This window comes from Brachycentrus maculatus, unplaced genomic scaffold (genome assembly GCF_059751285.1).
Source record: "Brachycentrus maculatus isolate JH-2025_06_01 unplaced genomic scaffold, ASM5975128v1 h1tg000069l, whole genome shotgun sequence".
Lineage (NCBI taxonomy): Eukaryota > Metazoa > Arthropoda > Insecta > Trichoptera > Brachycentridae > Brachycentrus > Brachycentrus maculatus.
Window position 1 is genome coordinate 2,803,395 of NW_028280823.1, and position 25,365 is coordinate 2,828,759.

At 35.4% G+C, this 25,365-nt stretch overlaps 1 protein-coding gene across 1 annotated transcript in view; it reads left to right on the forward strand.

Annotated features, from left to right (window-relative positions):
- LOC148311258 (uncharacterized) overlaps positions 1–25,365 on the forward strand; it is a 44,680-nt gene that overhangs the window by 14,904 nt on the left and 4,411 nt on the right. The window contains exons 3-12 of the mRNA XM_088256966.1: positions 2,821–2,893; positions 3,319–3,359; positions 4,277–4,471; positions 6,027–6,720; positions 6,927–7,107; positions 7,288–7,457; positions 7,965–8,083; positions 14,838–15,054; positions 22,550–22,726; positions 24,470–24,532. Coding sequence (XP_088113092.1) covers positions 2,821–2,893; positions 3,319–3,359; positions 4,277–4,471; positions 6,027–6,720; positions 6,927–7,107; positions 7,288–7,457; positions 7,965–8,083; positions 14,838–15,054; positions 22,550–22,726; positions 24,470–24,532 — 1,930 coding nt within the window. The remainder of the gene's footprint in view (positions 1–2,820; positions 2,894–3,318; positions 3,360–4,276; positions 4,472–6,026; positions 6,721–6,926; positions 7,108–7,287; positions 7,458–7,964; positions 8,084–14,837; positions 15,055–22,549; positions 22,727–24,469; positions 24,533–25,365) is intronic.

The following is a 25,365-nucleotide window of genomic DNA, read 5'->3' on the forward strand; positions in this document are numbered from 1 at the left end:
GTTGACGTGTATATTAATATTGAAATATGTGATATCCACAGGACTTTTTTTATGTAACGTGGTGGAACGGCATTCCGACAACTTTTTTCATGGATAAGATATATATATTTTTAATTTTCAAAATCAATTAGACGAAACAATGTTTGTGCTTACGTAATTCTAATCTGTATTTATATAATTCGTCAAAATGATAAAATATGGTATTGTAATGAATATTTAAATGATATTTGAATATTTTTTATTTTGTTGTGAGTTCCGGGACCTTTTTTGGGAGTTTATAAGTGAGTTCCTGGACCTTTTTTGTTTTTAAAAAAATCCTTAGATATGCTTATACTATTTTCCGGAAATCCTAGGCTTGTTTGAATATAGGAGTCAAACTGTGTTAGATTGGGGTTCGAACCCTGACCATAGGCTCGATACAAGTCGGCTCGATACAAGTCGACGACTTTAGGCTCGATACAAGTCGACGACTCATATTGGATAAATACCATGAGAAGATGCTCTTTTATAATTGTAATTATACCGTGGGCAGTTATTTTAAAAGAAAGGTTTTTAAACAATACCACGACTGCATATAATCCAGGATGTTAACCTCACTACAAATAGAAAGAGTCTCTGCTTAATACAAAGCTTTCTGCATCCCACCATAGACGGCCATTGTGAACTCGCGCATACTGCGTTACGAGTTTGATCAATATATCCTGAAGTTTCAAGAGTTTAAGTAGTGTGGTTATCAATCATGGGTAGAATCGGTGAATGTTACACGTGTGTAAAGCGATCACTTTACCAAGCTTATGACGGTCGTAAACCCTGTGAATGGCCATAGACTTCCATAGTTTTCTTCATCTATGTCGAGATGTCAAAAAATTATGTTAAAAAAATAACGCTTTATTGGAGATAATCCAGATTTGTAAAGAAGTATTTGGATACACTCAAAATATTGAGATGTTAAAAAATAATAAGTCCATAGTGTAAAATACTATAAGTACTCTTGAAACGATTTTTGTCAAAGAAAATAACAGAATTAGCTCTGCATTAGGTTATTTATTTGCCGCTACAGCATAGTAGGTATATCGAATCGAAAACAATTTAAGTTACTAATCCTCCAGGTTGATTTTGAAGGCGTGGGCGTTCGTAGGCGGTGTCCTCGAGCCAGCGCCAAGGGCGGCCACGGGGGCGGGGGTCGCAGGCGGAAAAGAAAGTAAGCAAAAAGAAAGGCCACGGTCCGCAGGGCGGCGGCGCGACCCCGCCCTTCCCCGCCGCCCGCCGCGCCCCGCGCCGCCCTACCCGCCTATCAGAGCCTCGGGTGGGCAAATCCGGAAGAAAAATCGTTTCGCTTCTTTTCCGCGTGTAAAAAGAAACCGCAACTGCCGGGTGGGAGTGTTCCCCTTCCCGCGGTGCCTGCGCAGATCAGATGTCAGCCCGCCCACGTGTGGACCTCTGTATGTTGTTAACGTCTTTTTTATTGCTCCTCGTTTTTTCCCCAGAACGCCTACCTAGTGGGGAAGCTACACCGGGAGAAGATAAAAGCACGTCCGCTATAAAATACGGATCTAGGCTATATAAAAAAAAATATACGCATTGTGTCACTCAGGTGTTCATGCATATGACCTTTTGAAAAATCTCTGATGATCTTAATGAATGGCGTATCGACAGAAAGCGCCATACGACAACAAACCCGTCATTATCTTTTTTGTTCTTTTAAAACTATTTTTTTAATGTACTTACCGTATTATATTGTCTGTTTTTATTACATTAAAACCTAGATATAATGGACTAATTAGGGGAAGGGGGTTGAAGCCGAAAGTCATTTATATTAAAAAAGGTATAAAATATATCAAAAAACTATTTTTTTATAACATTAATATTGTATTAAGTTTTATAAATAAACAATACAAAACACAAATTAAATTATGTTTATTGTCTTCGTACACTCGTGATGTGACGTTGCTGTTTGATATCGAGGCGCATGCTTTCGGTAATCCTGCATTGAAAAAGAAATCAATTTATTCGCACTGTTTGCTGATTTTTTAATAATCAACTCTCTAAAATTACGAAAATGCGTATAATAAAGCCAAACTTCGTTATCTGGCAAATAGTCAGGAAATGTTATTTGATCGTCGAGATGTGATATTACTAATGGTAACTTCATTTTTGATATATGCCTCAAATTCTAGTGATTGACGTATGACATGATTATCATGGCCGCTAAACATTGTTTACATGTGGCGAATCTTGAATTTAAGCACATATAATATAAAGTCTTTTTTTTCATTTTACCGAATTTTTTTCCGTTATATCTAAAATTTGTTAAATAGAGGTTTGTTATATCGAGGTTTTACGATAACACATAATTACCATATACCAAATCGACATTAATAATAACAAGAATAAGAGCTATATTTTATTCACTCCCAAACGATTGTAGAAAGTGCGCACTAACTTCGATTTAAAACAATAACTGCGAAAGCACCGATTTATCTCTGATGGGCAACCTATATATTACGTTTTTATAGTTTTCTCTCATTCATAAATTCTTACTTAAGTTTTCTTTTTCCATTACGTTCATTGTTTCTCTTGACCATAAATTCTCTCACTTTACTTGAATTCGTAAATTTTTACTTGAATTATGTAACTCGATTTATTTTCGATCCAAAATTTATAACGCAATACGACCATTATATTTGTGGTCCAAGGTTATTATTCTTCACATTTTATCTTAATGGTCGATTTTGTGTAAACTCGTATATTTTGGTCACGATCACTTATGGTTTTTATTTAAAAAAAAATAGTACATTGAGATTATTTATTTATTTTCAGAAGGAAACAAGTGTCCGACACCCGGCTGCAATGGACAAGGTCACGTCACGGGGCTTTATTCACACCACAGAAGGTGACAAACATTTTATATAAATAATTAAAATTTATATAAATTCAATATAAAATATATTTTCTTAAGTGCTACAAATTGCCAGAAGATGATAATTTTAAACGGATATCTTTAACACTCTCCTTATCATTCATCGTTCGCTTTGTCGCATGAAGTAGTGTTTTTTACCACCTAAAAACATGAAGTGTTTTTTACCACCTAAAAACACTACTTCATGACTAACGGTTTCAAAATAATCATTCCATCATCAAGTCAAATGTAGACTATATGATGAAACGGTTCAACCGATAGTCATGAAGTAGCGTTTTTAAGTGGTATTACATAAAGTGAACGATGAATGATAATGAGAGTGTTATATTACCATACCACAAAGATAACAATGCTTTTAATATGGATTTCTTTAATCCTTTTTTGTTTGTTTTTAACAGCTTGTCCGGTTGCCCCAGAAAGGACAAAGTCACTCCTGAGAGTAAGTAAAAGTCATATAAGTCCTTTTTATGTGTAATATATATTTAAACTTTCAACACTAGTAATCATTGCTTCGCTTTTTATTTCTTTTTTATTTGATCAATATTTTGTGTTTATTGGCGGGTTAGAGAACAGTCTTTAGCTTGTATTCATTGTTTTCATGCATTATTTAGATTATATTATTTCATTTGTAGTATTTTTCATTTGAATCATTGTTTGTTTTTCTTTCATTTTTTGTTGTTATTTTTGTTTTCCCCAACCCGCAGTTCATATTCCTATCGCGGTATGAGAGGTTCCCGCACCCGACCATCATTGAGTATAACCAACCCCCCGAGCTAAGCAGGTAATCGCGGACTTCGGGTTCTTTTTATTTTTCTTTTAGTTTGTATTTCTGAGTTCGTTTCTCCGCCACGTGTCGAATCGAGGAAAGTGGAAGGAATCGGTAAAATTTCTCTTTTTTCTAACTTTTATATTGTAACTTTTGTTTTGTTGTACTAAGACAACTCTCTACCCGCTATGGTTGAAAATATTTATTTTTATATTTTTTTGTATTTTGTTTTTTGAAGTTGTTATTGTTTGCGTTTACTATGTGTTTTCGAGTGATGTTTTTTCGTGAAATTTAGCTTGATCTAAACAAAAAGTATATCCACCAGACTTAATATTTAAATAAATCCAAATTTGGCCTTGTCATGGTGTGTACGTAACTATTGATATATACTGGATAATTTTTTGTTCAGAACGTAATGATAGTTTTTTTTTAAAACTTGAATTCCGAGGGATTCATTTTCTAAAGTGAGTTTCAATTCTCGATCATTTCGGGGTGTAGTTTTTTTTCTTTTATTACCTGCGCGTTGTCGCGTCCTTAGTTGATTATACTCAGTCTGATTGGAGGCTTGTGTGTTGTGTACCCCCGCGTAGTCCTGGCGATGCACGAGACGATCTTGAAGTGCCCGACGGAAGGCTGTAACGGACGCGGTCACGTGAGCTCCAACCGAAGCACCCACCGCAGCCTCTCAGGCTGTCCCACGGCGGCGGCACGCAAGGCAGCGGCGCGCGACCACCGCCAGCACGCGGCGCTACTGCGCGCGAGGAGCCCGCACGTCGCGTCTTCAGGTCAGAACCCAACTCAACAAAATCTCGACACCAAACCGCTTCTCAATACTGCGATGCGATTCCCAACATTACCCACCTCTGCCGTTATTTACGTAATGTAGATCTAAAGACATTTTTGTTTAATTTAACATTTCGTAGTCATACAGGAGAAAGTGACCAAGTGTTATTTTTTGCAAAAACGTGATCATCGACTATTTGATATATTACTGGCTTAATATTACCCTGAAAAAATTCCCAAAGGATTTCAAACTTGGAAGTATAATATATTGACTTGTTAAAAATGACTAACTGCATTGATGTTTATTTTCTTGCCAACCAAAAGTGACTTAAATGGCCCTCCTGAACATTTTACGCTTTGTTAGTTGGTCACTTTCTCCTGTACGACTACGATTTGTATAATACCACTTATTGGGTTTTATTTCATAACACGACTAGTTACACTAATTTACTCATCACCTGTAGATAAGAACAGGTATAGTTTTCGAAACTAGTCGTGTTTTATGAAATAAAACTCAATAAGTGGTATTATACAAGTGTTCTCGACACCATGCATTGTTATAAACCAGCATATGACAGATCGTAAACCCTGCCCAGACTTTCAAAGTCTTCTCCATCTTTGTTGAGATATCGAAATTACTTTCAGATGTTTATTTTTAAGGATGTTGGCATTTTAAAACCGATTGTCGATCCGTGTAATCAGGATGTTATTACAGCTTTTTTTCACAAAATACAACTTAAGTTAATTTCAATCTACAATACGTAATTAACGCGTTTATCATACGTTCCCAGATATTACTAAAACCTATTTCATACATTCAATAAATAATTTCAAAAAACAATATTCAAATACATGTTTTACATATTCTTATATCCGTTTTCACAAACCCTTTTAATACTAGACGTTGCAAAAACTCTGGAAAAAAACAATAGCAAAATCAGAATTTTACTGCATGAGGGTCGGATATATAGTAAATGAGGGCGACCTGATATATTTTTATGGAATGTTCGTTACTAGGTCAAATATTAACAGGATTTGTAATTACGTGTATTTTTATACTCATTAGATTTTTTTTCATTCGACTATTTATTTTCAATGTATTTTTTATGTAACACTGTCCTTATAATTCATCGTTCACTTTGCGTAATACCACTCAAAAGTTCTACTTTACCACTACCGGTTTTGGTCGTTCCCTCGTTTGGTCAACTGTAGACTAGTCTATAGTTGACCTGATAAGGAAATAATAATAAAAATCACGTGGTTAACCCATGTGGTAGAAAACGAGTATTTTATTTAAAATATAATCATGTCTTACCACAAAGTGGATGCCAAAACAACAAATAATATGACGAGGGAATGGTTATCCCAAAAGCGGCAGTCGTGATGTAGTTTTCGAATAGTATTACACAAAGAATGATAAGAAAAGTGTTATATGTGGTATAGTTTTATACCATACCACAATGTTAAAAATGGTAAAATTTACAATATCAAATAAAAAATACAAAACATGTTTTTAATTGTCCCTGGATTAACAATTTTTTTCTCTACTCCCGACAGTTTCCAGCGGTCAGTCAGACTTCAGTCCGACCAGAGTGAGCGGACAACCCTTGGGAATCCGCTACCCTCCCCTGCCCGAGCCGCTGGACTCCTTCTACGGCTCCAAGCCGATCCGGAGGCCCCAGACCCCCGAGAGAGTGAGCCCCTTCCGGGTGAAGACAGAGCCCAAGGCGGACCAAGAGACGCGCTCCTGTCGGTCCACGCCACCGCCGCCGAGCCAGAGATACGACTACCTGAACCACGACTCGAACTCGTCGTCCGTCTCGAGCATGGAGACCATGGCCGCGAGAGGGGTGCCTCACCAGCAGGGGCCGCCACCCCCGCCGGGCTACGGGCCCCCGGAGGCGCAGCGCTCGCCCTACGAGCACGCCCCCCCGCCGGCGGAGGACGCCTACGTGCGCTCCTACGCCCAGATGAACGAGCTCTCTGGCCTGGCGCGCCCCGTCGTTAGCTACTCGGACATGTCCGGCCGAGGGTACGAAGGCCACAGGCCGTACGAGGGAGGAGCCGGAGCCTTCGACCGCTACGAGCCGTCCAACGGAGGCGGAGCTTGCGGCCTGCAGCAGCGAGCTCCTTATCCTTACATGGCTCCTCTGGAAGAGGACAGATACCAGGAGCACACGCTGCCGCCGGCGCCACTCCTCAAGACGGATCATTCCGAACAAGAACAGAGCACGGGACCGATATATCCGAGGTAATTTACAAAAAATTACATACACCAGCAAAACGAACGCATCAGAACTATAGATTAACTTCAGTAAATGCGAGCCCGCCATTTCATATCAGATTAGTCCAACGTTGACGCGAGCAACGCATAAACCATTATAATCGCGAAATATAATGCAAAACATCACTCGATTCTCTCTATTTCTCCGTTTACTAATCGCACCCTGTTTGCAGACCCATGTACCACTACGACCCCTCCACCGGCGCTGTGCCCCCCGGCTTCTCCGCAATTAACTTGTCGGTGAAGATAGCCGCCGCGCAGGCTCAGGCGCAAATGAAGGGAGGCTCTCCCTCCCCCCGCGAAGGTCCCGTCATGGACCTGTCCACGTCTAACATCACCTCCACCAGCCCCCAGGTTAGAACCTTCAAATTTTCCTTCATTTTCAAACAAATATACCATACACCTACTTAGAATCGTGATGGGTATAATCATTTATTCGATCGAACCTTATTTGGGTCGTATCGAAGTTAAATTTGTTCTTTTGGATCTTTGTTTCTTTTGGATCTTTCATGTATGGTGATCGCTTTTTTCCAGGGTGCCTACGCATCTCCTCAGTACGGGGGCGGCGGAGGGGGGCACGCGCGGGGCTCTCCTGGCGGCGGGGCCGGAGGGGGAAGCCCCCACTCGCACATGGCCGCCAGCCCGCAGGTCCCCTCGCCGCAGGGGCAGACGCTCGACCTGAGCGTCTCGAGACTACCCCACGGGTCAGTTCATTATTTGGCATTTTCATACATCCGAAACCCCCTTTTAACGATGAGTCAAATGAAAATCTAAACAAAAAAGTGATTTAGAAATCAAATGAAGGTTTAGTTCGATTGTCCGATTTTTTAAACGTATTTCGTTAGTTGACTAATTCTAGTCACACAACTCTACGAAATGGCCAAGATACAGCAACATTACTTGTGGAGTTACAGAGGAAAACTTGGCATAATCAAGTATTTAAATTACTTGAAAGCGGTCAGGTCAAATGTCGTAAAATAATCGGCGGGTATTTATGAGAAGAAGCGTGAATGTTGAAAAGACGAAGTTTGTTTGCATTAGCGTAGCGATCTATTCTCTTTGTCTACCCCTGCGGGGAAGCGGTGTCATGGTTAGTTAGTTAATTTAGCTTTTAGATATTTTAATGAAAACGACACAATAATAAATTTATTGAATATTTTCAAGAACCTTTTACGGTTTGATGCAAACGTTTCCTTTTTGTTTGCATACAGTGATGCGTGGTGCAGAGCGCGAGGATTCCCCGGGGCCGTGGCTGCCTACAGCCGGGAATCAACCCCGGACAGCGGAGGCTCGCATCCCTACCTTGACGCCTACCACCGAGATCCTGCCGGTAAGCTATTTTCCCATCTTTCGTCGAATATAAGATACGGTTGTAAAATCTTCTGGGGCATGTTGACTAAAAAATTCAGCTTACCTACATCATTTTGACAGCAAAAAAATCTGTTTCAAATATTGTCTTGAGATTTCACGCTTGTATATTAGCTTTTCAGGAAACTACAGAATATCAAATTTATCGAATTTGGTTTTCATTTTTACCTTTGTCAACAAGTCATGTAAAAAATTCAATTCATCCATTTTGAATGTCGGAGTGTCGGAACATCTTACTGTCAATAACAGTGCTACGTTTAGAACTTAAGGGATAAAATGCAACCCAAATCTAAATTGTTTTAAAATTTCATTACTTGTCACTAATCAATTCGTGAATGGACAGTGGAAGCATCTACTGTTCCTTCATGTTAAGGCGCGTTCTAAAACAAATCCTCCAAGAATTGTCTAGAAACCTCCATACAATGATCAATGTAATTATTCGTAAGAATTTAAGAAAGTCAGTTAATTATTTATCGTTTTTTGCTTGTTACTTGATGGATACATCTATTAAATACAGATAATAAAAATCGCTCAAAATTATTTTTAAGTAGAAAAAAATCTTTCTCACTGCCGAATGATGGCCATCAGTTAAACATCCATAAAAAATGGTTAAAATTACTTGTTAAACTCATTACATTGAAATTTTATTTTCTCAAAATCCGACCCAGAAAGTTTTCAAGGGCAGAAATTCTTTAATCTACGAAATAAATCGAATATTTTGAATATAATACGAATACAACACGATCATGGAAAAGTTGCAGTGAGTTTTAATTTCTTTGTGTAATATTTGTTTTTTTTTTATACAATATATATTTATTTATCTAAGTAAGTCGAAATACGGTATTTTTTTGGTTTTATTTTTATTCAAGTACAAAAAAAATCAATCCATCTACGGACATTTAAGTAACGCCCATGTATTCGTAGTGGATGTTAAAAAATCAAGTCAGCTTTATCTAACTGTTTATTTTTTAAAGAAAATTATAGAGATGCGGATCAATTACGAAAGCAACGCAAGAAATGTGTGTGTGGGGGGGGGGTGGAAGGGTGGATGTGTGTGTGTGTGCATGTGTGTGTGTGTGTGTGTGTGTGCGTGTGTGTGTGTGTGTGTGTGTGTGTGTAATGTGTGTATTTCTGTATGTTTTTTTTATGTGTATATGATAATATACAAAACTAAATTTGATTAAACCAACTCCAACAAGGCGCCAATAATAAAAGTGGCAAAATATCAACAAAACTTAATATTTTGTTTCTTAGCATATATAGTGTATGGATAGTAGAGTTACTTTGATTGCTTTTGAAAGAAAATTAATAAACATTTGAAAGTATCTGTATTCATCCGTTGAGAGTTTGTATCGAGAGAGTATGTATGCGACAAAAAATACATCAACTTTTATTTTTTATGCCAAACATATTTTTCATCTCACATGTCCTTTTTGTTAATTATCAATCGATTGGTTGTAAAAATATATTATTTATACATACTTAGACCATTTAGTGTCCTGTGCATTGACCATATTACGGCATAAATAGAGCACAATAAGATTTTCCGCAGCGCCACCATGCTGTAATTATTATTTCTTCGTTTTTCCAAAATATCCCGACTTTTCCACAATGTAGCGGGAATGGCTCGGAGCCTTTTCAGCTCTGGCGGAAATTCCGGACGCTCTTTCGATTTTTGAGCGCGGCCGCCGCGATAAAATTGTCGGCGTGCCCGTTATTCTTTTTTTATTAAAAAATAAAAATATAAAACGAGCACATGGCTTCCGTATCCGACGAACGTTACACACCCCCTGCCCCCTCACACTCGGCGACTTATTTTTTCATGAATCCCACTGCCGTTGCTAACCGACAGCCATTGTGTTCTTCCTTGTATTGTTTTCAGTGCCTTGTTTACTTTTCGTGCTTAAGTATAATATTTCAATACTGGTGTGAACTCATTATTGCACTTTTTTTACTAATCTCACATAAAATAAAATCCTGTTTACATTTTTCACTCACTTGTTAGTATGGAATGTGGAGAATCTGCTCGATTCTATAAAATCGCTTAAAATTTTCAGAAAATTGTGAAAATTGCGAGCGGGAATGCAACTACCCATACATTGTATTTTTTTCATCACTTGGTAATTTTTTTATGTGTCTAAAAAAAATTGAATTCATCATGGAAATATTAACACCTACATAATTGAACGAGCTATAGCATAGTTTTGGTAAGCACTTGATTATGTACCCAGTGTCGCGGGTTTGATTTCCGCCAAATGCCAAAAAAACACACAATTTTTTCGATTCGTTTTGGTTTTTAAAATCATGCCATTATTTTATACGATTGTTCTGACAAAATTAATTTAACAAGGATATTATAATCATAATTACAAGTTATGATAATGATTTTGTGCAGGATTTTATATTAATTTTAGTATAGAAAAGGATTTTTGAACGTATATTTAAATAATATACTCTTTCCACTACACGTTTGTATGGGAAGTCTTGTGTTCTCTGAATTATAACATTTCTGTTAGTTTTCCTTATCAACATGATATTTAAGTTTTTATGACATTTTGTCAGAATAATTATATGAAATGATGGCTTTCAAACCCTGCCTTGTTGTGTAGTATTATAAAATACAGAATTTTGTCTAGCCTCCCACCAGTCTGATGATGTAAAAACGAACCCAAATAAAATACACATCACATGTCAAATATAATATGTAAAATTGAAAAAGACTAAACAGTTGTTGTTTCATTTTATTAATTGCAGACCAAGAATTTCAGTACAAAACTTAAATCTAATAAAAATATGCTATATTTGCGGTTTGGTTAGAAATTAATTTTTACTACAGTAAAAGACCACGTATATTGGTTCAGGGCATTAGCCTTTAGCAACACCTTTCCCTACGTCAACGTAGACAACTGCATAACACGACAGATATTGTTGATTTTCTTTACAATTTACCAGACGAAGCCGCAAAAGCTCAATTTATATCAAACGTTTGTTTGATATAAGTTTTTCAAGGCAGAAAAAAATCCCTGTCCCCGAGATACATTTTTAATTGGCTTTCGACTTTTCATTTTCATTACCGCAAAAGGTAACCACGGCCTTAGACTTTTGCCAGACAGTTAATTTGTTTTTCTCCTTTTTTAATTCAGCTGAGTAATTTTCACAACATTTTCTTTAACTCGTTTCCGTTCAAGAAATTCAACTAATTGTTTTCTCAAAAAAAAATATTATTCGTCGTGGTAATATCGTGGACAGATTATGTGAAAGGTATTAATTGTATTGCACTGCAAATTAAGAGTCGATAATTAAATAAAGTATTTTTAAATGGTGAGAGTTTTAATTAAAGTAACGGATAATTCATATGATCAGTATTGAAAAAACGTTTGAGGGATATTAATAACAATTAGCCACTTTTATTTGCTCTTTTAATAATTTTCTCTTTTAAACACGTTTTTCGAGATTTATTCGTTTGCTTGTCTAATAATAAATAGAACACAATCTGTATAAAAATGTAATTTACAAACACTTATCGTGTTGTAATAATTTATTTTTCCACAAAATAAATAAGCTATAGTGACCAATAAAATACACGCATATGTATATGCATATTTGATGAATATTTATATCATTTTCTTTTCAATTTTTTTAATAATTTTTTAATATTTTACCCGTAGATAAACCTATAAATAAATAAAAAATTGTAATTATACTCCTTTGCATCTTTTTCCCGCAGTATTAAAAAGTTTTCTGGTATACAATTGAATCGACCAACTTATTTTTATATGTATTGAGAATTTTATAATAAGTAAATATTTTTTTACAAACATTAACGTTCATCGTTTGTGAACAAAATATTATTAATTTAAATTAAATCGGATATAATGACAAGGACGTATCGAAATACGAGTATTTTTAATTAATCGTATAATTAATGAAATGTTACATCAAAACGACCTTGTCGATTTATTTCCAATTGTTTACAAAACGTTCTTCCAATGACGATTGTGCATTGTCATCAAAACGGGTTGGTCAAATGGTCACCTCCAATGATTTTAATTATATATAACATTATGAATTAGCATATTAACTGGCGTTTCCCGGTAATTTTATTATAAATTTTCACATTTCGCTTTATTGAGATCGACTTACGCATGAGCACATTCGGTTTTCCTACGATCGTTCCTCAAACACCGCGTTCTTTTGTTTCGGACCGATCGCTTTTTGTTATGCAAAGCAAAACAAAAAAATGTGAAAAATTCCCGCCATAAGGTCGCTGTAAATTATCAATAGGGGGGGGAGGACGCTCCTCGGGGACGGCGGAACGCGATGTGTTAAATTAAAACATCGCCAACTTGTAGGGAAAGGGGTACCTACGCGATCTAGCTACTCGTAGCTCGCGAGCGCGCGCCTACGGATACCTACATGCTAGATTACAGGGCCGAAATAGGAAGAATGCACTTTTTAAGATATTAAATTTAAAAAAAATACATTTTACATTTTAACATCCCAACGTAGATGAAGATGATGATTGAAGTCTCGGTATTTACAGGGTTTATGACTTGTCATGGGCTGGTTAAGTGATCACTTTACATAGGTGTAACATTCACCATTCTATTCACGATTGACAACCGCACTGCTGAATTTTTTTCTCTTAACTCTTACCTTTATAGAATATACGTTCCGCATAATTTTCACGTATACCGTGTTTGAAAATGATGCGGAATACATCGAAACACGTGAAACATTATATTTTTATGAATATTAGTGTTTACCTAGTAAAATTTTAATTAAAAACATATACATTACTTGTAATTCCATTCATTGTTATACAATATACATATTTTTTAGTAGGAACTATTTTACAAGAATTTGTTAATTTTTACGTATATAATATTACTTATGACGCTGTTTGCTTCCTGAATAAAAATATATATTTAAAAATACTTGATTTCAATTCATTTGTTCTAATAAGCCTAAGCGGCTTGTGTTTAAAAATAGGAATCAAGTTGTGTTCGAACGTAAAACGACACTGTTTATAAAATGATAAGTATATGTACAACTCACCGTCACCGGTTTCACTTTCAAGCCTCTACCGAACCAACAAAATAATTTTGTGTATGTCCAAATACTTGTTCACAAATCTTGATTATCTCCACTTAGGAGTTATTTTTAACTTTGATATCTCAACCCAGATGAAGAGGAATATGGAAGACTTTCGATTTCTTTTCATCTATGTTGAGATATCAAAACAATGTTAAATTTTGAAATAAACACTTTTAAATTTGATTTTGAGACTATTGTGATCCACGTTTGGTCAGTATTCCACTTTATCTATGTTGTATAAAATGTAACAAAATAATGTTTAATTTTGAAATAAATATTTTCAAATTTAATTTTGAGGCGATTGTGATTCACGCCTGATCCGGCCCCTCACTCGCCACTCCCCACCGGCCCTAATAATGGAATATTCACATTTCGCATATTTGATTTATCCCGTAAGAGTTTCCCCGGGGGCGGCCTGTTAACTTACCTTTTTTATTCTGCCCGAAACCTGCCCGGGGTTCGGGCATTTGCGAGCGCTTTTTTGTTTTTCATTTCGCGACCGGGACGATTATTAACATGGTGCTGATGTGCTGCCGCGTATCGGGACGAAATTAAAAAATGTTGTAAAATACTATACACGGCCCTTTGTGCAGTTTTCCCGCCTAAATTCTTACCAGAAACGTACAAACTCTATGTCCCCGGGTAAATTTTATACTTCACGTAAAACTACCCATATCTTGTATTTGTAAACGTTTATAAAATACAATTATTAAAAATTTAAAGTTATAAATCAATCGTTAAAAAATCTGAAGAGAAATTGTGTTTGATTTTAATATACATATCGCAGTCGTACAGGAGAAAGTGACCAACTAAAAAAACATAAAACGTTCAGGAGGGCCATTTAAGTCACTTTTGCTTGGCAAGAAAATAAACATCAATGCAGTTTTTCATTTTTAACAAGTCATTTTATTATACTTCCGAGTTTAAAATCGCTCTGGGATTTTTTCAGGACAATATTAAAGCTAGTAAGATATCAAATAGTCAATGATCACGTTTTTGTAAACACGGTTTTGTTCTCCTGTATGACTACGATATGTATAATGTATTGTATTTTTTACATGGTCAAGTCGTTTCAAAATATGCCTGTTAGATAACTTGTGCTGATTTTTTATAATTGATAAGTTTTATTTAAAAGCAACTTTTGATAAATCCTTTTTTGATTATCTACCACAGATTGATTTTTTGGAAATTTTGTGTTTTTTTTCTCTGATAAGTCATGTATTTCTTTGAAAATATTATCACAAAATATAACATCGTCGAAATCATGCGATAAAGACTATCTCTCATTTCTTTAACCATCTTTCGTATGCGTTTGTAAATTAATATAAAGGGTAACCACAGTGAATGCCTACTTTTTGAATAGGTACTTTTCTACTTTCTGATTGCAGGTCCATTTAAAGATCACATTTGAAGGAATAATGCCTGCTTCTAATATGTTTAGAGAAACGATATTATAGCTTATGCTTGTTGGTTACTTAATTGACCTGAATGGAGATGATCAAAAACCCAACAAAAATTTGAAAACCAAATTATTTGAATGTTTTCCAATTTTCATGTGGTAGCAAGAGTCATATCTAGGAGCAATGATGATTTTAACCCATATTTTGTGTAATAAATAGGTTACGCAGCGGCGAGTCCGCATCCCGGGTACGGCATGGCCCAGCCCGAGTACCCGGGGAACGGGTACGCGCCCTACCAGTACCAGTGCGGGGCCGCGTACCCGCCCGCCTACCCGCACCCGCCCGCGCCGGCCGCCTACAGCCCCGGCACGGCGTGCTACTCCATGCCGCCGCCGCAGCACCTGCCGCCGCACGACAAGCAGCCCAAGGACCCCAGGTTGGCAGCCTCTTCCTCTTCCTCATCATCTTCTCACATATGTGCCATTTCCATTCACAGCGACGAATATTGCCTGCAATACGACACGCACCGCCACCGAAGGATAATAATGTGCTCTCGGCCAACCTCTCGGCAAACCCGCCAACCTGCTTTTCACTTTTTCTTTCTACAATCATTACACTGGGTATTTAGAGATGTTACTAAAAAAAATATACTTTACGGTCTCAAACTCTGAGAATATCGAACTGTGAATATTATCGGAATTTCAATTGTTTTTTTTTTTTAATTAATTCATTTCGCTAATTTACAATTAATCTTACATAATAAATTACTCGGTCTATCTGCAGAGCCGTCTCGCTAAACGACGACCTAATTCCTAGCAATTCCTGGCACTCGACTCCAACAGGAGACAGGGCGTGAAGGTTAAATGAACGAATTGGAATCACAAATATTCGCTGCATCCAGCAAGAGCGCTACTCAGGCGGGGGAGAGGCAGGTAGGTGCCTCTTCCCTCAGTGATGCACCCCCGGAGGAGCTTATTCTATTACGCTATCCTAATCGCATTCGCAATATCCATTTTAAGCGCATCTAAAACTCCTCTTGCTGGCAACACCTACGCGGTACGGCGCGGCAGCCCCGTTTTGTTAATTAAAGTAATTACTCTTCGTACGAAAACACCAACCTTTATCCTAATTGACGTAGAACAGACTGCAAGCAAGAAGAAAGAGCTTGAAAGGCAACCCACGTAGATCGTATTATATATCAGGGATTTCTTTTAAATAAATAATTTAATAGGCTATCAAATTATGTAGTCTGGCAAGGTCAGTTCTTACATGATATTATATTTTTGTTTATTAAAAAAATATACACTTCCTTGACCCGCACACACTAGTCCCAGGATTATTTTAGCAAAAATGCATATTTAAAAAAAAAACACACTCCTTACCATCCATTGTTTACTTTGTGTAATACCACTTTTTTAAAGTTGTATTACACAAAGTAAACAATGGATGGTAAGGAGAGTGTTTTATTACCATACCACAAAGTTATCAATGCTTTTAATATACAAAATATAATGCAAATAGGTTATTGAGTAATAAGTTGGCCGTTGTCAGTTCTCATTTTATTATCGATTCATTATTTTTTGTGTAATCAAAAAACGTACAATTCAAATTAACAAAGTTCATACTGCGAGAGAGTGGAGGGAAATAATGAAACTCACAATTTTTTTATCTCTAAAGTCTGTAGGTAGAACTAAAAGTTTATATAAAAAGTATATTCGGTGAATATTTTAATGAGATGGCTGCATATTGCTTTTTATGCATGTAATTTAAAAATGTGTTAAAAACCAAAGAATAAAAGTCAACCGATCTCAACAGACTCTCGCAGATGTGACGCATGATGAAGTTATATTTTGTCTTATATATTTTTCGCGCCATTTGAATATACACGAGCTGAAATTTAAACTTTGTTAATACAATTTGTATATACTAAGTCCAATCCTATACAGATTTCACCAAGAATAGTACCGATTGTTTTGTGATTTTAATATTAATTTATTTCCTGATAAAAAAACGCGATAATGCCCCGTTCGTATTCGAACGACTTCCCATACCTACTGAATATTATTAAACAGGATACGGCCTATTATGGTAACACTTCTCATTCGTCTGCGCGCAATCGTTGATTTCCGGTCAAGTTTGGAATGCATTTCCATAATTTGGCTCGTGACCATATTTTTTCACTCGTTAAGATGTTTTTCGTTATTGTTGTTATTACGGAACAGAAACATGGTTAGCTCTTTTGCTTCATAAATTTGTAAATTAATATAATTTCAATTTTAAAATTCGCGGGTAGTAAGAATACTCCATTACCGCTATATTCGAGCATTCAAACTGAGTTTTTTTCGGCAGATTAATCTTTATTATTTTTTATCGTTTTTCGGTCTGATAATCCTCAGATTATCATCAGACATTCGTTTGAAATGAATTTCTATCAGCGAATGTGTGTCTATAATATATCAGCATTATGACGAGTAGGGGAGAGTGCCCATGGATGGGACGTTTTTGATTTTGCCTCTTTAGTTCTTCTCTGTAAAATAAATCACAAAAAGTAAACGTGGTTCCTCTTTATTCAATCTTTTAGCTACAAATATGCCATACTTTGTTTCCTAAAAAAATTAACCTAACTGCCTAAAAAATCGATTTCAAATAATGTCCTAAAATGTCCCATTCATAAACACCCTCCCATGAGAGGGACACCAGTATACCATGAATGGGACATTAATTAAAATGCTAGATTGATGGAATAATTATATTTTAAAACAAAAATCATCTGTAGACACTTTCGTATAATACGTAGACACATGTAAAAGAAATTTTACTAAACATTTTTGCAACATTTTTGGCAAAAAAAAATTTTTTTTCATGGGCCACAAAATTTACATTTAAGCCATTGCATAAAACTATATTGATATTCTCCTTCACATATGTGACACTTATCCTCCTTTCCTTTTGTTTTTGTCAGTGATACACCTTCTATTTCAACTGATTTATCTGAACTGATCTCTGTCATCACTCATTGAAATATTTAGTCGAAAACTGAGTTTTTTTTTAAAACTCTTTTAGCGTTAGGCTTATTTTATGGTCTATCTATAGGTTTTCTTTTTCCATTCTTCAATAATTGTTTTTTCAAAAACTTGTCCTTTTCTGAAGTGTCAGATATTATACTTGATTTCCCCTTACTGATTTATTTCTGTACTGTAGAACATATTCTTCCAGCTGAATGTAAATACGTGGAAAGTATTTCTTCTCGCTTCAGACTAAACTAACTAACTAAAAAAACTAACTTACTATCACGCCGCTTCCCCGCAGGGATAGGTAGAAAGAATATAACGCCACACCACTCTGTCTTTGCAAACATTCTTTTCGCCTCTTCCACGTTCATGCATCTCCTCACTCATACCCGCCGATTGTTACGACTCCAACCTGACCACTTGCAACTATTTGGCTTACCTGATCGTGCCATGTTTTTCTCAGTCTTCCTCTGCTCCTTTTTCCAATAACATTCGCCTAGTAAATTTGTTTAACCGTTTTATCCTCACTCATTCGTTCTACATGTCCAAACCATCTCAACACATTTTTCTTAATTTTATCGATTATGCTTATCTCAGCTTTGCATTCCTTCCTTATTTCACTATTCGAACATCTATCATACATCGTTTTGTCGCACATTCTTCTGAGAGATCGCATTTCGACTGCATTTAGTCTACTTTCATCCTTATTTTGCCAACTCCATGTTTCACTTCCATACATTGGAGTTAGAACCAGGACTCCGTTATGCACTGCCAGTTTAGCTTCCGCTGATAGGCTCTTTTATTTCCTATCAGCCTTTACTTGTTTGACATGTCTATAAAGAGAAAATTTTCCTATTGCATATGTCTTTGCAACCGACCTAATATTTTGCTTTTATTTAAAACCTCTTCTACAGCAGCTTCAATTAGAACGTTGGTGATTGATGGTTGGTGAACGATGCCGTGTTTTTGGCATTATAACCTAAAAACAATATAATGTTTACAATGCGTGTAATACAAACGAGTACAAACGATTTTTAATATAAATTGAAAGTATTCGCCATGAATGGGGCAATTTTCCCTTGAGTGGGACCGTCCCATTCATGATCACTGCGCGCGTCCCATTCAAAGAAATGCCTGATTTTTAGAAAAATAGATAAATCGATACATTTATTCTAAAGTAAATTTGATGAAACATACTTTATAATATCCTGAGAAAACCAACTTAAATAATTGTAATTATCAATTGCAGCACTTATCATAACCTATGTGTACAAACAAAATCAAATTGCAATATATAATTTACTTTTTGACGCAAAAAATTGTAACACGTCATACTCGCTTCACTGTCAGTCGAGAACTGAGGTTTGAGGATTAATCTGTCTAATATCGTAGCGTTAATGTTGGGTAATTTTAATTTTTTTTTTGTAACAATAGTTTGGGCTGGAGGACGATTGTCCCATTCATCCTCTGTCCCACTCATGGGCACTCTCCCCTAAGTATGAATTTGCGTACATAATTATTATAATTATCATTCGTTAGTTCACCAGACGAGATGTGAACTGAGCACAGATAGTTGAACGCATCTTCGAATTGTGGACACACTACCGAGATTATATTTACTACTAACTGTACTCGGACACGCTTTGCTGTGGCTCAGTCTGCTTAAATGGAAAATAATGAAAATAGAAAGCACACATTTCTAATATGTTTCAATTCACTATGCTTGTAAAGTAATACAAAATAACAGACGCTGTCAAGAAGTATAGTGTTAGCAATACAGTTTATCAGTGCAGAAGCGATGTACGCTCATCTTTCATACACTTTTGTTTTCGGAATGATTGATGTCTCGAATCGATTTTTACAGGTTGAAGTTTTCGATCGATTCATCGATTGATTGATTGGTCTATGATTTTAAAAAATTCCCTAAACATTCTCGACGATTGCATTTCTTGCGAGAACGCGTGCAGTGCAATTGATAATATCACACATTTGTTGCTATCGCTTAGTCGTTCATTGTATACGCCTCTTGTTTATCAACAGCAGATAAGCATGAATGTAACATAGATTTATTATAAATTCAAAAATAAACCCTTTATGTTGAAAGTAAAACATTGAAAAGACGTTTTTTTCCATAACTTTCCGTTTTAACGAATCAATAAGAAACAAGACATAAATGAAAAATATTCTTTGTTTTAAAACAAGAAATAATTTTCGCTCATGTATTACAAGAAATTATAGTAACTTTAAGCATAAAAAATAAATCTACTCACAACTAGGTAGAGGCTATAAAAGTTGAAGCCTAAGTAGGTCCATGATAAGAGGTATTGCATAAGCCGTATCTAGATTTCAGAGTCACTTGGACGTTAGGTAATTAAAAAAGGGCAACCGAATTGAAAACTTAACTAAATGACGACTTCTCTAAGAAAAGTAATTTTTGAGTATATATTTTTAAAATTATTTCCTATTTTATGTTGTATTCAGTTGTTCGGAAAACTTTATATATACCTGTCACCCTATTTTTGTATCTTTTCTCCTACCTACCTTGAAATGAATATTTATTTCATTTTTCAAATAAACAAATGAAAATAATATGATTCTTTTAGTCGTGGTGTTTTTAATTGTATTACATCACTATTCGCAATGACTGGTGGATAAAAACTCAACCGTGTGTGTCGTCAAGCTTAGTGGCAACTCGGCGCGTTTATACATATTATCACACAGTATAATGTGCAACTGCTTACCAATATAATAATTATTTGTATAAATGTTTACCTTGTTTGATGATAAATTTACCGCAATCGTAAAAGTTGGCGCTAGTGCGGCGCGATCAGTTTGTATGTATAATATTTCTGGGTTATATTTTAGGAAACACTTTGTCAGTTAGTTAGTTTCCCGCCGTGGAAGTGTTCGGTGCGACGCGCGTCGCACGAATTGCTTTGTTTCTCTCTCGACCGTCTCGCTCGCTCATTGCAAATGTTTCACTATAAACACAAGTAAGATTTTTTCCCCCCATTTCTTTTTTGGCTCCTAGCCACAGTCCGACTTTCCCAATGTGTCTATTTCGGGGCATAGTCTTGCCGCCGCGGACATTTTTCCAATTTTATTTTCCGTTTACAAAAAAAAACTCATGTTTATTCACAAGGCGCATCTCACGTGTTTGTATTGAGCGCGATGATATGCCTTGAATAATGTACAAGTTTTGTTTTTGTTTTTAAAACACTTGGATACTGATTTAGAAATTGGGATGAGTAAATAACAATTCGAATAATACCTCACAACCTACTTTGCTAATCATTACACGAGGCTGAATAATATTTGCATGTATACAACAAATGTCTCGAAACATTTTTTTATTTATTTTATAAATAAAAAGTAGGTACCTACTGCTAATACGTAAACGAATATTTGTAAATAATATCCAATACAAAATGTTTGCCTAGCTTATCGCTAGATATTTGATCTAACCAATAGATTAGACTTATCTTTTCTTTCATTTATCTCATTGGTCCAAACTCTTTAGATATATAACTTTACCATGAATGAAAAGGTATATTTATTTATGGATAATGAATACCAAAACTAAATTTCATCCGGTAAATATACTAAATAGAAAACTTAAACCCTTATCGATAATATTACATATTTCTTATCACGCAGTATTTATATATATATATATATATATATATATATATATATATATATATATATATATATATATATATATATATATAAATCCATACGCTAAAATTATTATGAAGTAGTTTTTACTGTCTGTTTTGTAGGATTGTTTTGTAAAAATAACTTTCAATTTATCCTTCATTCATGGGCTACTGGATGTCTTAATTGCGAACATTGATATTTGAAAATGTTTTGCGTTTTTGTAAAAATTATCACATTGCAAACACGGACTGAAATAACGATTTTTACCGCCTTTTTGTCTATTAAGTCTATTAACATAATTTTGCCGAGCGTTTTTCCTTTTGCACGAACTTATCGCCCATCTTTCATGTCATTATTTTCATAGGAAAATCTGGTAGTTCACTGTATTGCCGAAAAATAATTTTTAATATCAGGGTTTCCAAAGGTTTATAAGTACATTCCTGCTTTAGTGGCTTTGCTCAATTTTCTTTTACCGTCATTTTAATAAGCAATCAACTGAAGAGTCAATGATAAGTCGACACTTGTTTGGATATCTCATGTTTCTGTTTCATCCGACTCATTAGAGTTTAGAAGTAAAAAATCAACGAAACGCGAAAATAAGATTAACATATGCGTACTTTTTTAACAGTTTTTCAGAAGCGACAAGCTCTCGGCGCCCAGAATGAACGAAAGTAAACCAGAAACAACTAGTTTCATTTAAACACAATAAATATCCATTTTTAATTTAAGTTTTAATTGGTAAACACCACTATTTCTTAAAACCTATCGTGAAACGTGTTTCGATGCATTCCGCATCATCATGATTATCATTCCCCATCCATGACGAGGAATGCATCGAAAAACGTGTTACAATAGATTTTAAGGAATAGTGGTATTTACCAAATAAACTCATATTAAAAATCGATGGATTTTACCACATTGTGACTGCCGAATCAATTAATGAAACAATGAATATCGATTATATAGAGATTTTGGAGAAACAAATAGGTATTCTTAAAATCTATTGTGACACGTTTTTCGATGCATTTCACATCATTGTGTCATAATAGATTTTAAGGAATAATGGTATTTATTTACCAAGTTAAACTTAAATTCAAAATGGTAAGATTTTACCACAAGGTGACTTAATTAATTAATCTAGGTGGCTCGATTAAATAGAGGTTTTGGGAAAATAAATATTCTCTGCCTTTACGGGAGTAATGGCAGAAACCTTCGCCTGACTCGGATTTATTTATCCTTTAGTTTCTCTGGTTGCCCCAGGGCGGACCGCTCGCAGCTGCAGGCGCACTCGCAGGAGCTCAAGTGCCCCACCCCGGGCTGCGACGGGTCGGGCCACGTGACGGGCAACTACTCTTCGCACCGGAGTCTGTCCGGCTGCCCTCGCGCCAACAAGCCCAAGAGCAAGCCCCGCGATGGACAGGACTCCGAGCCTCTCAGGTATATCCAAATACGTTACGAATAACTTTAACTTCTAACATGGTCGAGGAAATTAATCAAAAGACTGTATTTTAAACATAAACTAAATCGCAGACCATAAATAAACTCTATTCGGCTGTCCAAACTAATAACACAGTAAGGGACATTTTTTAGTAGTACGTTTTTTTTTGCATTTTTGGACTAAGTAGATTCTACTTAGTATTATAGCAATGCGTATTTGACACTTCAAAACGGTGGTGACCATTTTTTACGATATTCCATACGGTGTTTGAAAATGATGCGGAATGCATCGAAACACGTGTCACAGTAGATTTTAAGAAATAGTGGTATTAACATGCTAAAACATTAATTAAAAACCGAAATTTCGATTTAAAATTAATGTGTTCGTTATTTTTACAAATCGATATCCCAACAGAGCATATTAGTATTCAAAACAATAATAATATGTTCTATCGTTTTTACCTCTCTACTTGTATATAATAAATTAAGTTGGAAAAAAACAATTAATAAATGTAAAAATTAACCCGAAATCGAATTTTTATTTAATTTTTTAGATGAACATAAATTTAATACTCTTTTCCGTCATTTACTTTTAAAAATACATAAATCGATAAAAGCGTTATAACCCCATCGAACAACATTCCCAACACTAAGACATGAATCATTGAAAATAATAATAATATTCCATGAAATATCTTATTTTTGTGTTCAAAATAAAATGCATAGAACAGTATGGATTGTTTATACTACATGAGCATAGATAGATCTGTAAAATATGCATTGCTATAATACAGCAACTGTACTTTCCTCTCTGCTTTCACTTTCCTCTCCTGCATATCACTTCCAATTATAAATCTAGCACCAAATGTTTGATATGTGGACTGTGTAAAATGATACGCATTCACAAAATTATTTATCCAAAAAAGTCAAAGGTATCTTTGAAAATAGGAAAGATGTAACAGAATGCATGATTAACAACATACATGATGAATGTCTGGAACAAGTACAACAATTTTATATTCCCTAGGAAGCATACTCTCAAGGGGCGGAAAAGTGGATAAAGTTATTGAAAGGATGATGAATGCAGAGGATAGAATAAATGATGGTTTGAGAAGAAGGATTGCAAATAAAAATATGTCCATGGAAGGTTAACTGGCAGTTCACAACAGAGTACTAGTACCATCACTGATATATGAAAGCAAAATTGGCAAAAGAATAATGAAAGCAAAGTGAACGTCATTGAAATTGTGGAAACGTGTGGAAAATCATTGTGTGACAGAATTAAAAAAGAGCATATTAGAAAGGAATGTAAAGCCGAACTAGGGATAATTGAAAAGATTAAGAAAAGTTCTTTAAGGTGGTACGAACACGTAGAGCGAATGGATAGCGAGAGAATGACTAAGAAAGTGTGTTTGGCAAATGTGAATGGGAAATAAGGACTGTCAAAAAAGTCTTAGCACAAACAGATCAACCAGAATCTAAAATCTGGTTGTATCAAAAGTCTACGTCAACCGGAGGACATGGATGTCTTGATGTATTGATGTGAAGGAAGCTAGGAATGTATGTCAGGACAGAAGAGTCAAGCATTCCATCCTCTGCCCACCCCTGCAGGAAACGGTATGATGGTAGTAGTAATATTTTATTGTACCTACAAATTAACAATAAAAAATATGTTTTTCAATGGTAAGTCTTTTTACTGTAATATCATAACTCATAACCTTTGACGCTTGCACGCTAACACAGATGCCCAATACCGGGCTGTGATGGATCTGGACATGCAACTGGCAAATTTCTGTCACATCGAAGGTGAGCTACTACTTATCGATCAAATTGTCTTTTTCTTTCTGATTTAGAATGCAACACCGAGCGAAATAATTTATACTTGTGTTGATTTTACTATTTAAACTTCATTTGGTTGCATGATGTCGAAAAGACAGCTTGACCAATTTTTACTACAGATAATGTGCAGTTGTTCTGAGTTTTTTTTCAACCTTTATTCGCACCCAGTGGTTTATACAGAATGCATTGTATTAAAGGAATGTCATCTTTATAGTAATCACAGAACACAAGGTGATCAGTCCTGCACTCAGGTACATCACTGATATTTATTTTGGCCCCTCTGGGAATTCATTCTGGGCTCTACAACATGGTAGCCAAAAGTGCTAACCTCTACACTGTGGATGAGGACTTCATTAGAGTACTTTAAGTTAATGCAAAAACCATACTTTTGATTCACTGCTTTAAAAAATTACACAAAATTCATAGAAAATATGTAATCATGAGAGTGTATTACTCGCTAAAATATTACACCAATGCAAGCACTAGCAAGGGCAAATTTATAACTACATACCCACTCTGAATGTAATATTATGTAAAATAATATTCTCTTTACTACTCTTAAATAATTCTAATGAACCATTATATATTTGTCATCCATAGAAAGAAAAAAATATATCTGCTTATTATCTGTGGTCTTACGCTCGGCATTGAAGATACTTATGTGAATGAATAGCATATTTAAAGTGAATCATTTTCTTTTGTTTCTGTTTTTATAATATGTCCATAGATATCTTATATTATCCAAATATTCATAGATAGATTAGTTAGGATAATATATTGTGTATGTTTGTTTAAAAAAA